The sequence below is a fragment of the Varanus komodoensis genome, unplaced genomic scaffold (genome assembly GCF_004798865.1).
Source record: "Varanus komodoensis strain SLA01 unplaced genomic scaffold, ASM479886v1 scaffold105, whole genome shotgun sequence".
NCBI classification, from domain to species: Eukaryota; Metazoa; Chordata; class Lepidosauria; order Squamata; family Varanidae; genus Varanus; species Varanus komodoensis.
In genome coordinates, this window is record NW_025335297.1 from 1,044,465 (window position 1) to 1,060,547 (window position 16,083).

The 16,083-nt window shown below is 48.9% G+C and overlaps 2 protein-coding genes across 5 annotated transcripts in view; one reads left to right on the forward strand and one right to left on the reverse strand.

Annotated features, from left to right (window-relative positions):
* The first annotated feature begins 392 nt into the window (after positions 1–392).
* LOC123017943 (C-type lectin domain family 2 member D-like) lies at positions 393–3,984 on the forward strand. The gene is made up of 4 exons (XM_044419635.1): positions 393–570; positions 1,731–1,915; positions 2,392–2,498; positions 2,861–3,984. The coding sequence occupies exons 1-4, from the start codon at positions 393–395 to the stop codon at positions 2,970–2,972; spliced, it is 582 nt and encodes a 193-aa protein (XP_044275570.1). The 3' UTR covers positions 2,973–3,984.
* A 442-nt stretch (positions 3,985–4,426) lies between these two features.
* LOC123017937 (C-type lectin domain family 7 member A-like) overlaps positions 4,427–16,083 on the reverse strand; it is a 49,192-nt gene continuing 37,535 nt past the window's right edge. For all 4 annotated transcript variants that reach the window (XM_044419624.1, XM_044419621.1, XM_044419623.1 and 1 more), the window contains 4 exons: positions 11,226–11,351; positions 8,734–8,888; positions 6,372–6,475; positions 4,427–4,899 (listed from right to left, as the gene is read on the reverse strand). In XM_044419624.1, coding sequence (XP_044275559.1) covers positions 4,755–4,899; positions 6,372–6,475; positions 8,734–8,888; positions 11,226–11,351 — 530 coding nt within the window. In that variant the 3' untranslated portion in view covers positions 4,427–4,754. The remainder of the gene's footprint in view (positions 4,900–6,371; positions 6,476–8,733; positions 8,889–11,225; positions 11,352–16,083) is intronic.

Here is a 16,083-nt window from a genome sequence, read left to right on the forward strand (position 1 = left end):
TGCATTCTCTTCTGCTGATGAGACTCTTCCTCCTAAAGAAGGTGGCTACGTCTTAGGTTGGGATATCCAGGCTGACCATTTCGCCTTGGGAGACCTGCTAGGCGAGTCTGGCCACCGGGCGACATTGCTCTTTGCCTCTCTGACACTCGCAGACCTCTCTCACCATGCATGGTGTGCATCCAAGAGGGGAGCTGACCTGAAAAGGGGGTGTTAACAATGGGCTGGCGGTACTCCAAAGTCAGAGGTTCAGAGCAGTTTTCTGCAGACTGTGTTAAATACTGGTGTCAGTGTTATACTTGTGGATCGACCCTTGGTGCCTTCCTTTCCTGTATCGCCTTTCCTTTCTTATTGTATCTCGTGAAAATGAATTAAGAAAGGGTAGAATTACAAGCATGCCGGGCTTATGGCTCGGAGGCAGCATCCCGACATGGCGGGTCGAGGAGCAGCTTTCGCCAAACTGGCACCGCAGGGCAGGGCGCCTCGATGGAGACCTCGAACTGGCTTCTGCTGGGCTGCTGAACGGCCCGTTCCTGGAAGCGCCGCCGCAGTCCTGGAACTGGGGGCGTGCAGGTAGCGGGGCGGGGGCGGTGGGGCGGTTGGAGGCCGGCGTGGCTGGAAGAAGGGGCCAAAGACCCACGATCGCGCATCTTTCCCAGGGTGCTGCCACTTGCTCCCAGTTTATGGCCCATGGAGGCGTGGTCGCCTCTGATATTTGCTCTGTAAACTCTGGATGCGGACCTCCGTCCCTTAAAAAGCCTCCCGTGCAGAGCCTCCCTTTGGCACGGCCGGAGCAGCACTTTGTACAGCCATTGGGAGCTGGATACTTAATGCCATTCTCATCATTGTCCTCGTCATCAGAAGCCCCACTTCATCAGGTGAATGGGTGGATGCCCTGTGCTGTGTCCTCTGTCGCCACAGGCCTTCCTGCCCCTCCAAACATTTCTCGTTCTGCCCTGAGGGGTTACCAGCTTCACTGGGGGCAGAGCCAGAGTGGTGCAGGGGTCACAGTGCTGGGCTGGGGCTCTGGGTTCAAGTCCCCAGTGTGCTGAGAAGCTCTTGGTGTGTCTTTGGGCCTAGCACTGCTTCTCACTAACTCACCTCAGAAGCCAATGGGGATCCAATGGAGTGGGAGAACCATGCTGGTTGCCTCCTCCCCCTTGACAAAGGAGAAAAGGCAGGGCATAAGTGTAATCATAAATATAAAAATATTCACAGAATCCACCTGATGCTGATGGGCCAAGGACTGCCCATCCGGGAGTGAGTGGCAGCCCTGGTGGAAACTGTGGCCCTGCCTGTACCCCAGCACCAAGGTGGGCACCAAGCTGTCCACTTCTTTCCCCCAGGATCCGCCTTGCCTGTTTCCCCATCGCCTATGCAGGCAGGCACGGGAAGCTGCCATGTTCGGTGTCAGACCTTTGGTCTGTCCCGCCCAGGATTCTCTGCGGTGATCGGCAGCAGCTCCGGAGGTCGTTTCTCAGTCCTACCCGCAGAAGCCGGGGACTTCCAAGCACCCTGGATCTTTCTGCATGCAGTGCATGCGCTCCGTCAATCTGCCACCCTCCCTCCCCCAGTGCACCTGAGTCTCGGGCACTCAGGACTTAGAGGTAGGAAGGGAGGTGGGGCGTGGTTGCTCAGCCCCCTGATTGTGGCAAAGCTCCCCTCATGGTCGCAGTAGCTGTACTAAGATGCAGGGAGCACCGATCTCACCTTCTTCACGCCTCTCGCCACAGGGACAACCCCAGCACAACTGCCAGGGGCTCCCGCCACTCCAGTGGGCTGCTGTCCAGATGGCTGGGCTGGCTACGAAAGGAGATGCTACCATTTTGCCGAGGCAGAGAAGAACTGGACATCCAGCAAGTCCGACTGCTCCTCCCTCAACGCCTCTTTGACAGTAGTCGACTCCCAAGAAGAGATGGTGAGCCGCAGGACACGGGCTGCAGCTGTGGCCAGTCCAATCCACTGCATGTTCCCATTCAGTTCAGTGATCTGGATGGGATGTTTGGATCTCCAAGGAAATTATGTCTCCCCACAAGATGTGGAAAGGCACAAGATCTGGTCCATGTCTTCCTGCATTTAAGTGCCATCATGTGTTATGCCCCTGACAGAGCTAGTGCATTTTTACCCTCCTTCCATTTTAGAAGTCCAATTTTCTATTGATTTCCACGGATGGCATTTTTGGATGATTCACCAAAACAGTCAGTTGAGTCTTGTTTTCTATCCAAAGGTTTTGCACAGCTGTGCTGCTTGGTATTCTTCTGGCCTGAGAAAACATGGTCTCAAGATCTGGGTTAGGTTATTATGATTGACCTAACGTTCTTGTATCAGCAGCAAATGGAGTTTGCCTGGACTGGGGATGGTATGTGTGCATATATATTTTTAACCTCTGTTAAGAACTTCCTGAGACGCTATAAAACTCCTGCTGACTACTGGATTGGCCTCCGAAGAGATCTAGAAACAGATCCCTGGAGATGGATCGATGGTACCATTTTCAACAACTGGTGAGTCCGGAAACTGGCAGTTTCTCAGAAAGACCGGGCATGAAACTATCAAGGCACATGCAAATATTTCAGGGATTTCTCTACAGTAGCTTAGACCTAAATGGAAACAGTGGAGCAAAACAGAGAGGTGGGTGTAGTTTTAAGCTTTCCTGATACAAAAACATTTAGAAGAGCATCCAGCAAAGAATATCCATTGACCGCTTAGCAACCTTGTGGACTGGTTGTTAAGCCTTGACTTGGCCCCTTTCGCTGCTTTGTTCCCCAATTTCCTTTGGGTGTTCCTTTCTGCTCTGTGATGTGATGCTATTTCTCAGGGTTCCTGCTCCTGTGAATGTTTGGACATCTGTTGTGTTGCTCTTCAGGTTTCCAGTCGGTGGACTAGGAGAATGCGCTTACGTGAACCAGAGAGGCATCGCCAGCTCCAGCTGCGCCATAGAGCAAGCCTGGATCTGCAGCAAGCCGGCAAGCAGGTGACGATCCGCACGCCTGGCGCTGCGTCGCACCAGCTCTGCCCTCCCCCTGCCCACGGCTCCCAGGTAATGACAAGTCGCGTCTCCCTGCAGCCGCCGCCGCCACCGAAGGGCCCAGGTTACCTTTGTGCTGTGACGGCCGCAGCCTTGCAATGTGTGTCGGTGGGCCTGCCTGCGAACGTTGGCTGGGGAGACCGACCCGCCTGGTCTTTCATGGGCAGTGCTCCGCATTCGTGCCTTCCGTGCTGCTTGGCACTTTCCCTTTCCCCCAAGAGCAGGAAGTCCAGTGCCGCCAGGGCCCTCTTGCTCAGAAGAGGCAGTGTGACGGGGGTTTGCCCTTTGAATTGTTTGCCTGCTACCCGGAAAGTAACAGATGGTCGGGGGCCCAGGTAAAGAGTGATCTCATGCCATGGAAGAATGAACACCTGTGATATCATGGACTGAGGGCTTTGCTGTCAATATTTGCTATCAACAAATGGAGGTCAGCTTAAATGGATTCTTCCTTCACTATTTGTTTCGCTTTCATTGGAGCCTGTGCTTAATTGCGAGAAAGTTGTATGTGTTACCTATAAATCCATGTGCTTATATTAAAAAATGGAAAAGATAATAAAAGGATTCTGGTGCCCGCAGGCATCCGGTGAGAGACCCTTCCCATGAAGTATTCCATGACTGAAGTGCGTGACAAATGCAACAGGAAGGGAGGACCTGCACCAGGGAGCTTCTGGTGTGAAATATTTATCCTAGCTGGATCCAGACATCTTTTCTGGGAGCCTGACATGCACATCTCAGTCAGCTGAATTTCCCCATCACTCTTCTCAATGCTTCCTTGTCATCTCGTTGCAGAGATACAGTCAGGCTGTGTCGGTTGACGAAAGAAATGACTTGTTGCTCTAATATCAGAACAGATTTTTCTAGATCTGAACAATGGTGACATGAATAAGATCCCCTTAGGGCTCACCCACATCATTCCCCTTCTCAGTCTTGCTTTGAACCAGCCACTCCATACCTTTCCCTGAGCTGACCTAACCTAATATGCCTGTATGGGTTCTCCAGCAGGATCAAACGACCTTCAGAAAACCCAAACATGCTGCTTGCGTAATAGGGAAGCAGGTGAGAAGGGCAACATGCTTCCCACTCCCTGCCCTCAGTGGTACGATGGACATACTGCCCACAGGGGGGCCGTGTGAGCACTCATTCATTTGCGGGGTGCTGATGTCTTCTGCTCCCTCCCTCAGATGAATCTGTTTCTTCTCTGCTCAGGAGACCTTTACACTGTACTGGAGGAGGAGGAGGAATGGATTTTTCCAGGAACGATCATATCTTTTTGGAATCCAAAATCTTTGATAGTGGCTTGGTCTAGAAAAGCCAAAGAGGTCGCATTAACTTTGCAAATGACTTGCTCCCTGCAGAGAAAAAAACTGCTAGAAATGGATTACAGGTATTTTGCTCAAAGAAGCATAGCTGTTCAGAGTTTTTATTTTGGACTTGCAGCAAACAGCACATTAACAGCACATCGTGCTTATACGTAAACTAAAATTGAGAGCCAGCGTGGCATGGTGGGTAGAGTTGGGACTTGGGTTTGGATCTGATTCCAGTCCCCACCTGGCCAGGAGGTTCACTGAACTTTGGGCCAGTCATGGACTCTTAGCCTGACCTAACTTGCAGGGCTGGTCTGAGGAGAGAAATGAAGAGAAATGGAACCTTGTATGCCACTCCACCTTGAGTTCCTTGCAAGAAGAAAAAAGGTGAGATACAAGTGCAGTGTAAGATTAATAATAATAAAATGTCACAGCAAGAACGCCTCTTTCTGGCAAACCCATTGGTGTATTGTTGCACATTTGTCAGATGCTATTGTATGCCTTATCGGATCCTTTGTGGTATGCTTTATCTGACCACAATTACTTCCAGGAGTATATCTTGGTTCTTGAAACCTGTGAAAGAGAAGCAAATACCTGCTTATCAGAGCTGAGGCCTGCACAAGCATTTTTGTTTTCATAAGAAGCAAGGTAGCCCAAAACCCCATCCTAAGGGGTCTTTATGGGCATTTGGCATTTCTCAAAAGTGCACAAGTACTCTTAGAGCAGACAGGCTGAACAATCCTCGCTCGCCTTGATACTGCGACTGCCAGCTACTGTACTCCTGCTTTCTCCATTTCAGATCCTTGGGAAGGAGAGATCGGAAACTAAGTTGCTGGGCTCCAGGTTGGGGGGAAGACAGCAAAGGTGGGACCTCCATGGAAGTTTCAAGCTTTTTAGGAGCGTACAAACATTCTTGAGCCAGCGTGGATCCGACCAAAGGCCTGTTTAGTCCAGCATTCTGCTCGTGCAGTGGCAGGACGGTTGTCCCAGTGGGAAGCCCATGAGCAGGACAAGAATGTAGCGGCACCTTCCTGCCCATGTTCCCCAGCAACCGATGTGCATAGACACCCTGCTTCTGTCCTGCCAGGTGCATGCTGCTAACACATCTCATAGCCACCGACAGCTTTTAACATGCCACCGATGGGCCTTTAACATGCACAACAGTCCTTTAAGTTAGGCCTGGAAACCCCCAGTTTTCCACTGGTGCTGCTGGGACACTGCTGGTGTTATGAGCTGTGATTGCCAGCCCTGGAGAGCGGACAGGCAGTGGGCTGCATGCGTGGGAGCTTCCCAACCACCTTGAAAGGCTGCCCAAATGTGGTCCAGCAGTCCAGCTGGGCATGGATGCCGGGAGCAAGGTCTGTTTTTGCCAGGTCGGGATGCTGCTGGTGAATCGGCCAGGGCTGAGGAAAGGCATGGCTCGTAATGAACACACCTGGTGTCTGCATGGATGGTGCAACAGGCAAGCGGCACACTTGGTCCTTCAGAGGGAGTGTGTTCCATCAGGGCCAGTCTCGTTCCGCCACCCAGGCTGGCAGGTTCCCCTGCCGCCTTCACCACTGCAGAGCAAGCCTGGAGATGGGGCGCCCAGGCATTCTGCTCTGAGGCTGCACCACGTAGTGCCAGGGGCTGCAAGCAGACACCCACCTTCTCCGCTTCCTGCACTTGAACCACTAGTGGATCCTCTGTTCCATGACTGCTAAATTTGCTCCGGGGTCTTTGATGAGGGGCATTGTCAAAAGACAATGCAAAACAGGGGCACAGTTTGCATGTCCCAGTGGCAAACCGCGAGTTCTTTAACGCAGGATTTGCAGGGATACCCACCTTATGTGAGCTGTTTCCATTTTCCGTAAAGTATGATTGTCCTGCTTATAGACCGTGTGCATGTTATCTGAGCCCAGGTGCGGCAGGTTTATGGACTAAACAAGCCAGCATTAACCTATAGTTGTTCCAAATAGATTCAGCTCTGAAAGTTCCGTGATTTTCTGCTACAATAATTGAAAGGAAAGGAGGGGAAAAAAAGTTTCCGTAAAAGAGGAACTCACATGTTGGGATCCAGCTGAGAGCCTGTGATCCACGTCCATTTAGTTCCAGACCATTCCAGTCCTATCCAGTATCTCTGATCTGATAAAAGTTTTTGAATGAATCCCTGTATTGAAGAGAAAGTATTCTGAGGCACTAAGACTGTTGTGTTCCCCGCATTTTCCTGCCTGTTTCACAGTTGTTGAGCAGCAGAGCGTCCTACCTTTAGTATCCATCTGCTTAAAGCTCCTTTCCTGTTTCTTTCTCTCCATCCAAACACCAATCTCTGCTTCACAATTTATTTTATCGCCGCTTGTATTCATCTAGACAGACGTGCACATCCAGACGGAACACAGTGCCTTCTGGCTGGGCATCAGCAGACGAGGTCTGCACCCCACACTGCAGAGTCCAGCCTCTGGGCTGGGATGCAGCTCAGCTCCACCACAGACAGGACCCCCATGCTGACAGACTGGAAGCCTTCCTAGGACGGCTGGGATCCCTCTGAGCCCCAGCTGCAGCCTCAGCCCGGAGGGCAACACAAAGCTTGTGTACTCACAAAGCTCATGGTGCACCCCTCCAGACTCTCCTGAAGAAATATGCTCACAAATACAAACTGAATAACCACCAGCTCAGATGCCTGCCTGCAGCAAGGTGCAGAGCCTCTTCTCCAGAGACCAAGTCCAGCAGGTCCTCAGCAGGTCGTGCTCCCTTCCCCTGCCTCCACCCTCCTTCCCTGCTACACCAAATAGTTATGGTTCCCCAGCTTTGGGTAGCCTTTACTCCCTGCTTATTCTTTTAGACTCTCCTACAGCTTGCAAGAAAAATTGGAGAGCCTGCTATAGTTGCACAATCAAAAGCACATTTCCAGTTTATTTAGACATGCAGGAAATGCATGGAGCTTGTAGGTAGTTCCCAAGTGGGCCACGTGATGGATCCGTACAAGATCCTTTTGTAACCTATAAGTTGCATACATGGTTTGGCGGCGGGTGGGGGATCCCATAGGCAGTTTGCTAGAGGTCTGTGAGAGTAGAACAATAGGGCTGAAAGTACCAGGACACACAACACAAAAGGAAGAGTCTTCGGGGCAGGCATGTACAACCCCTATGAAATACTGGTTTGGCCGAAAGACATGAAATGAAGAAAGAGCGGGACTTTAGGAAATTCAAATAAAAAAGAATGCAAAAACTGATGCAGGAGGAGCTGGTGCCACTAAGGTCCTTGCTGACCTGGTCTAGCTATATTTCCTACATGCTTGTGTGGAGGGGTGAATCCACATAATGAATTCAGGTAAATGGCACCGAATTGGCATTTTATTCCAGGAATTTGAAGATTCTGCACATGCAGCTGACTCTTCTGTGTTCAGACCAGTTGAAGAGGACATTTTGAACTATTTCATTCGAATTGGATTCAGAATGACATAGCATTTTGTGATGATTAGAATTGTTTATGCTGTTTTGTTATAAAATTGCTGATATGAGGTTCATTTTGTATGTTACGTTGTGCTGCAATGTTCATTAGGAAGCAAATAGCCCCACAGAACTTGCCAGTTACACAAGCATCAGCCTTGCTAAGGTGTATCTGGGGAGCAGGAAAGACTTGCAACATGGATTCCTGATCAGACCAGAAATCCCACCTCAATTCTAAAGCTGCTCTCAGTGTGAGGCCTCCAGCAGTCCTATTATGGCCGAGCTTCCACTCATGTTGTCCGGACCAGTAGTAAGAGTTTTCGGCCAAAACTTGCGGGTGTCCCTCCTCCTACTCCAACACATTCTGCCCCCACAAGTATGTGCCCCAGAGTGTCTCCAAAAGGGCAAACGGGCCCCTGGGCTGGAAGGGATCGTGCTTCCCGGCCTGGAGAGCCGGTCGGTTCTATGAGAAAACTGGACTGTTCTGCTTTGGGCTGTAGGTAGGGGAGGCTCATCCGAGAAAGTCCTTCCACTGAACAGTCCTGACTGATTGAAAATGCAGCATGGCAGGAAAAGCTGCGGGTGGACCCTTCTTCCTTGGGTTTCCTTTACTCAGATACTAGGCATTGGGATCCACAGGCACTTTTGGAATTGAGAAGCTGCTGTAGGGACCCCACAGGATGGCTGCAAGGAGCGTCTAGCTAGTCTAGAATGGCTGTGGTGGCCTGGGAGGAGCAGGGAGGCTGGAGGCCATGAGTGGGGTGGGAGGAACGGGGGGGGGCATTCTGCTGAATTATGAGCCCACCAAGGAATTTACCATAGTTTGGGGACCCACATGATCCTCAGCTCATACCACTGATTAAAGGGTGTGCTCCTGTATAGTTTTGCTTGGAATTCCCCTCCAGGTCAAGCCTTCCTTCAGAAAAAGCAAAGCCATTGTATGCCAAGTATTCCGTGACTGCATAATTGCCCCCTTTACCAGTTCTTCTTGACTTTGGATCACGGCCAGTTGAGAACCCCTTGTGAAGCAGTAATCTCTGCTCTGGTTCCAGAATTTTAAATCCTCCGATGGCCAGTAGCACTTGTCCTTGTGGAGGTGCCAGTCTGCAGGGCAGAGGTGGCAAGCGAGACTTCCTGCAGAAGTGGAGAGAGGTGGGACACATAATTGATATTCTAGTTAGGATTCCATTTCCAAAGCAGAATATTGAGAAGTGTAGGAATCCTGTGACCAAAGTGCAATGAAGAATGGATTCTACTCTATTGTGGCTCAATGCCCGCAGTTCCTTGAAGGTGCTGGATAGTTTCACTCAACCTAAATCAGCTGCTCTGGTTCCAAGAAACTGGTGGTTGGTTACTTGTGGTGTTTCTCAACAGAGGGCTCTGAGCATTACCAATCCAAAAGCTTTGTGCAGTGATTCCCTCTGTTTTTTTAACCTTAAAAATGTTCTGCAATGAGAAAAAAAAGGAACAGGCTGTAGGAAACACAGCAGAGTGTCAAAGTTGATGACTTTCAGACCCATCATAAAATTCCTTTAAGGAAGAAGCATGATGGTCTTGCCAGGACACACCGAAAGCTGCTTGCTTCTCTCCAGTGTCCTCAGGAGGGAGTGACTTGCAGTGGGGAAAGTGGATTTCCCCGTGAGGGAGGTTCTGCAATGCAGAATGGCCTGGATTTACCTGCGTAGGCCAGGGTCTGCAATCCCAGTTCTGGTGGGGCTGTGGTGGGGAAAGAACAACCTGGGTAGAGGTTGCAAAGGGAAAGCAGCATGCAAATATGATGCAGATCTCTGTTTCCCAATGGCAATTAGCAGCTGCATGTGCTGAAGAATCCACATTCAAATAAACATCTAAGTGGAAGAAGCCAGAAAAGACATACAAATGTGCATTCCATGTGTGCATTGGTAGCTCAAATGCACACATGGGACGCACTCTGCCATGAAGCCCAGGAGGGGTGTTGGGAAGGCCTAACAGAACAGCCTGAGCCTCCCCCGCATCTTAAGCCAATTTCCATGCTGGCAATGCCAACACAACCACCAATGCCGGCAAATCCACTCCCTTCTTGCTCAGCAATCCTGCTGTTGGCACAGATCCCATCAGCCACTACACCTGAAATTCAATCTCATACTGAATGGCTGGAACATCCGCAGCTGCCTCTCTTTCCAGGGAATGCTGTGGTAGTGACACACGAGGACTGTGGAAACTGCAATGTTGGGTTTGGAAGACTGGGGAAACCAGGGTGAAGCATGGAAACCATAGAACAGACCGTTGTTTCTTATCTTGGTTTCTAAAAACCAAACATATGCTGAAATACCATAAGAGGATCTGGATGTTGAAACAGACCAACATGTACTAACAATCATCATGGCTTGCCATGTTGTGCAAACCTGCCCATTCTCTGGGTGGCTTGTAATCCAAATTTAAGATGCCCACCCGTACACTAACACACTGGGTCTATAAGCCATGATGGGTTGTCATGTCATACAAACCCTGTCACCCAGGAGCCCCATGGCAAGTGTGGCAAGAATATTTTGCAGTTTGTGCACAAAAGTGATAAGGATAATAATAGAAAATACTGGTTCACCAGGGGCAGCCTTACCAAGGTACTTCTGAGCACTTTAAAAGGAAAGCTTCCGAGGCTGTGAAAAGGGGATTACAAAAACTGGCTTGACAGTGGGCTTTGTGTGGGAATTCATTGCTGGGTCATGCTGTACTCACGTACCACACGAAGACCAAGAGTATTGTAATTTACCTATGTAACCATATAAGGCTTGTAACCATATAAGGCTTGTAACCATATAAGGCTTGTAACCTAAGCATTAAGGTGTTGGCTGCTTGTATACGATGGCTAATTGGCTGTATTCAAATGCCTAGGTAAAAAGTGTGAAATAATAAAAGCAGATGCCGGTGGTGAGGGGGGAGAAGAGAGAAGAAGAAAAAACCTTGGGGGAAGAAGTTTTTGCTGTTCTCCCCCTGCAACTAAACCGAGCATGCTTTGTAACTGATTTCTGGACTGCAGTCTTTTTTTCTTTCTTTAAACTTTCTCGCGCCGCTTGCCGAGGTTGACTGGCTGGCCCAGCCAACCCGCCACAGCTTTGACTATCTGGAGGAAGCAAAGTTCAAGGGAAAAGAAGCTCACAATCAGGGGAGGCGCACCTTGGTGCTCTCATGGTTTCCCAAGGGAGGATTGAAGTGGGAGGGAGGGCCTAGCGCCCCTCAAGCGCACAGTCAAATGTAGGGGTCATGTGAGGTCCCTTATAAGCCAGAATGCACAGCTTGCTATGCACTGCGGTTTGGCATTTCATTTCATAGACACCTGCCTGTAGTGAGCGACACACCTTCGCCTGCAGACGCTCAGAGGCCACAAAGCCTCACAGACGAACATCTGACGAAGGAAGAAGGGGAAGGCCTTGCACACATCTACTGCAGTTCCTCATCCGTAGCTGTTGATAAAGGACCACATGCTGGTTTTACCTGAGATGCTGTCCTGGGTTTGATTGCAGAGTTTGCTTCTCAGATGAAGCTGGAAGTTTTCGACAGAGTCACTGGGAATTTGGCCACCAGTCCCAGGTTTTCTTTTCTCAGCCTCCAGCTGCAAAGCTTCCGGAAGCCCCAAAGGAAAATTCAGATGTTTAAATGAATGGGCATAAAGTCAAAGTTCAATCAATGGATGCCAAAGAGTAGAAAGAGAAGATGGATATTAGCGCTAAATAGCACAACCCAAGTAAAAATCTATACTACACCTCTCTTTCCAAACGTGCTGGTCACTGACTGTAATAAACAGCTACGTGCCAATGGGCCAATAAAAAGAGATTTTAGAGGCACAGCCTGATGGGATTGGCTCAGTGGGATCCTCTGGCAATACAACAGTGTGATAGGAAGAGCCTATAGAACTCTGACATAAAATCACCCTTGACCCCAAGAAGGAATATCTATGGATTGGCTCAGCAGGAACTCAGGACTGTATATGGTCCTACCCCCAGCCCACAGGCCAATAGGAAGAGCTTTAGAGCCAGGGGCACCCCTTCCAAAAGAGGTGCAGCCAGATTTGATCAAGGCAGCCCTTTTCCTTGTCCAGACAAGGTTTTCCGGAGATGCCAAACACCCTTGATCATTGAATTGTAGAAAGGTTGTAATCAGTCCCAGCCAAGAAATGCCCACCTATTGTCAAAGACAACCAGGAGGGAAGAACTGGCTACAGCTCCTGAGGGTGTAAGCAAGGGAAGATGCTTCTGGACAGAGACTGTACCTGTAGCCATTTTTGCAGAGTTCCTGGGAAAACTGAGGAGGCTTTCACAGTGCTTCTCCAGTAAGCACCGGAACAGAAGGACAGGTGGGGATTTTATAGTTACAATGTGGTGGCAGAATCCCTAAGATGTTGTAATTGCTGTTTGCAGAAGGCTGCGGGGGGCGGGGGGGTGACACATTACAGAGTCAACAAAAGATGAGGTTTCCCATTGACAATAAAGCATCCTGTGTTAAAAGATACTTTGCAAACTCTTTGCAGTCCCTTTGTGTTTTACCTGCCCTAAATAGCTTTCCGGCCAGGGAGGAAAGAAACCACAGTGCAGCACATTTGGAGAGCACCAAACTGAGGGGGGTGGGGGCTGAACTGGAATTAAATTGCTTATCACCACTCTCTGCCGCCACAGCTCAAATATATCCTGATAATATAGGTTGAGGCACTGGGTCCCTGCCCTGACTCTTCTTCAGGGAAATCACTCAAAAAATTCATTTCCCTCTCTGCAGTCTTCTTTCAAGCGTATCCTCCTTTAGTACTCCTTTTACTCTGCTGTCATCCATAGCAGTTTCCCTACTAATCAGTTGCTGTTCGACTTAAGGTTATTAGCAATACACTTCTCAAAACATGTCTGTGCTGCCCTGATTGTCTGCCCAAGAGCGGATTTTTTAAAAATAAGTTTTATTTGAAATTATCCTAAAAAAAAACCAAAAGAAAACAAAAAAGAAAACTACAAACAACATCCAACATCAAAAACATTGAGCCCGCTGGGTCAGCCCCCACACCCTTCTTTTTCCATTTATAATAGCTTAAAAAACATATTTAAATCTATGCCAAGTCCCGTTTCTCTAGCCAATAATAAAAAAAGTCCCAAGTTTGATAGAAGTCCCAAGAGCAGATGCTGACATCCTCTCAATCCTCAATAAAAGTCCATAAATGAGATAGGCCAATTGTATAATAACAAGATAAAAATGCACTTTGTGTTCTTTTTTGTGAACCTCTGTGCAAGTTCATCTGCAAGACTTCCAGGATCTAAATAAAGCTTTCTCTCTCCTGAAAGTTGTTCCCCTGGAATTTCTAATCATAGGATCATAGAAGAGTAGACTCGGAAGGGGCCAGGCGGCCATCAGGTATAAGCCCTCTGCTCAGTGCAAAACTCCCTCACAGAGGGCTGTCAGGTGCCTTTTCAATGTCTCCAGTGTGGGAGAGCCCAATTGCTCTGCACCACAGCCTTTGTGCCCTGCATCCCACAGGGCTCTATTCTGTCCCCCGGACTCCAAAACTTCTACATGAAACCAATGGGAGAGGTCATCAGGAAGTTTGGCTGAAGTGTCATCAGAACGGTGATGATACTCAGCTCCAGCTCTTGTTATCATCATCTACAGGTACATTGACTGTTCTGGATTGGTGTCTGAGCTCAGTAATGGGATGGATATGGGCCAATAAGCTGAGGTTCAGTCCAGATAAGACAGAGGTGCTGTTGGTGGGGAGTCTGTCTGTTCAACTGGGTAATTTTTGATCTATTCTGGATGCGGTTGTGCTCCCACTAAAGGATAAGGTTCACAGCCTTGGAGTGCTCCTGGACCCCAAGCTGTCGCTTGTGACCCAGGGGGACTCAGTTTCCAGGAGTGCTTTTTCTCAGCTTCAACTGATTGATCAGCTCATCCCTACTTGGGTGAGCGGAGCTTTGCCATGGTCATCCATGCTCTGGTGTCCTCCCACTTGGATTACTGCAATAGGCACCACATGGGGCTGCCTTTGAAAACAGTCTGGCCCTCGCAACCTGTCCAAAGTCAGGTAGCACGTCTGCTGACTAGGACTGATGCCTGTGAGCACATCATGCCAGTCCTACGCAGGCTACATGGGCTGCCGGTCGCCATCTGGTGTCAGTGCCTGGGTTGCGGGCAGCTGAATAGCAGGTCAGGGCACCAGGACCCAGACAACTGATACAATGGACAGGCCCATTCCAAATTGTAGTCAGGCAGTCCAGAGGTCAAGACAGATAACAGAGGTGTGAGGGAAGTCAATCCAAATAGAGCAGAGCAGTCAATGCCAGTCAGGAGTTGAAAGCCAGGGAAACAAGTCAAGGAGATGCCTATACGTGGGAAATGGAGTGGAAGCTGGAGCAGGTGAAACCAGGCATGGTCCAGAAGCAGAGGCAGGAGCAAGGCAACCAGCAGAGTTCCAGAAGCGGGTTGCAGAATACACAGGGAGCTTCAAAAGCCTTTGTTACTGAGGCAGTGTCTGAAGGGAAGAGCCAGTTCTTACAAAGCTCTTCCCTCAGGGCTCCCAGGTGGTGCTCATAACCTCCCAGGTGGCTGTGATTGACTATGGGCGCAGTCCTGCAACCACCCAGGCTGCTATTCTGGTCTCTGGCCAGAAGAGGGAGCCCTGGTGCTGCCTTAGAACCTCACAACTTGGCCCGATTCAAAGTGCTCACAAGGACATATAAAGCCCTAAATGGCTTGGGGCCAGACTACATAAGGCAGTGATGACGAACCGATGGCACGCATGCCCAAAGGGGCACCCAGAGCCCTCTTTGTTGGCACACGATCGCCCCAGCAGCCATGTGCATATTCAGAAAGGTTAAGGGCGCCAGGCAATGAGGTCACTCATCAGTCGTGACTCGCTGAGCTTTCCCATGGCCAATCAGTGAGCTACCAGGGATTTCCTTGGACTGTGATTTTGGCAGAAGGTAGGAAAGGTAGGAAATACACTCGGATGCCTTTTTCAGGGCCTGCCAAAAGCTGGTGGTCAGTGGAACACTGCCCCCTGTGCTGGTGCTCAGCAAATTCAGGTTTTATTGCGGTGTTGGCACTTTGCGATAAATAAGTGGGTTCTGAGTTGCAGTTTGGGCACTCGGTTCGCCTTCACTGACATAGGGGAACATCTTTCCTCAGATATACTTAGCCTGCTCAATGCGGTTCTCATCTGAAGTGAGAGGGGAGTTTGCAGGGAGGAGCGTTTTTTTGAGCACAGTGCCCACGTTCTGGAACTCAGTTCCATTGGAGCCATGGCCTTTTGGCACTAGCCAAAAACGTATTTGTTCCGCAGTTATTTTGATCAGGCAATCTCTTTATTTCTATAGATGTTTTAATCTTATTTTTATGTTGTGATGCTGCCAATTTGTGTTAATGCTAGATTATGGTATGATTCAATTTTAATGGGTTTGTTTTACTTTTGGGATTATGTATTTATTTTATTTATTATTTTTATTTTGTTTATCTTGGTTTTATCAAATTTGGATAGGTTTTTTTTTTACAATTTTATCACTATTGGTTTTTGTAATTGTGAATTGCAATGAGTGCTGTATTGTTTTACGCTGTTATGGATTTAAATGATGTAAGCCACCCAGAGAGCTTATGGCTGGTGGGGCAGCTTAGGCAACAAACAAATAAATAGTTGAGAATCTGTGGATTTTGCTTTGGCTACACAGAAACATAATTATTTTAATTGAGTTATCTGCTGCCTGTACCATCTTCCTGCCTCAGACCTTATTATTTAAAACCATAATAGAAAATTAGGTTGAGCATAAAGCCATCATAGCAGAAAGTATTCATAACTTCCTTTTCGGGAAGATGCTTCGCTAACTAGCTTCTTAGAAATGAAGTGGAGATGAAAGATCAGAGTGTGATTTCTGACCGGAAAGGAACCGTTTTTTGCACTTAAGTCTGGCGAATCATGGGCATGGCCCTCTTCTTCTATCACATGTGTCCCTGTCCCAAAGCACCCATTGCTCTGTGAACCCCCCTCCCCTTCACCCTGAAGTCCCACCTGGGCCTGTGGTCTGGTTAAGCTCAGCTAGATTGGCAAGTGGGCTAGCCATTTCCTAGTCCCATTGATGGGCTCAGTTGCTTGAGTTATGGCAACAGGACAACCTATTGCGGGTACAAGAACCCTTACAACAACCCATAGGCTTTTAGGATGGCTTGTTGCCGTCAAACAAGCTACCTTGCACAAATGGTCTAGGTTCACACAACATGAAGACTCATCCTGTCTTGCTACCTGTGGCAAGTTGTCCTGTCATGTGAACCCAGTCACTGGGTGAGTTTGGATGGTACATTAGATCCAGAGTGACTATTTAGCACAAAG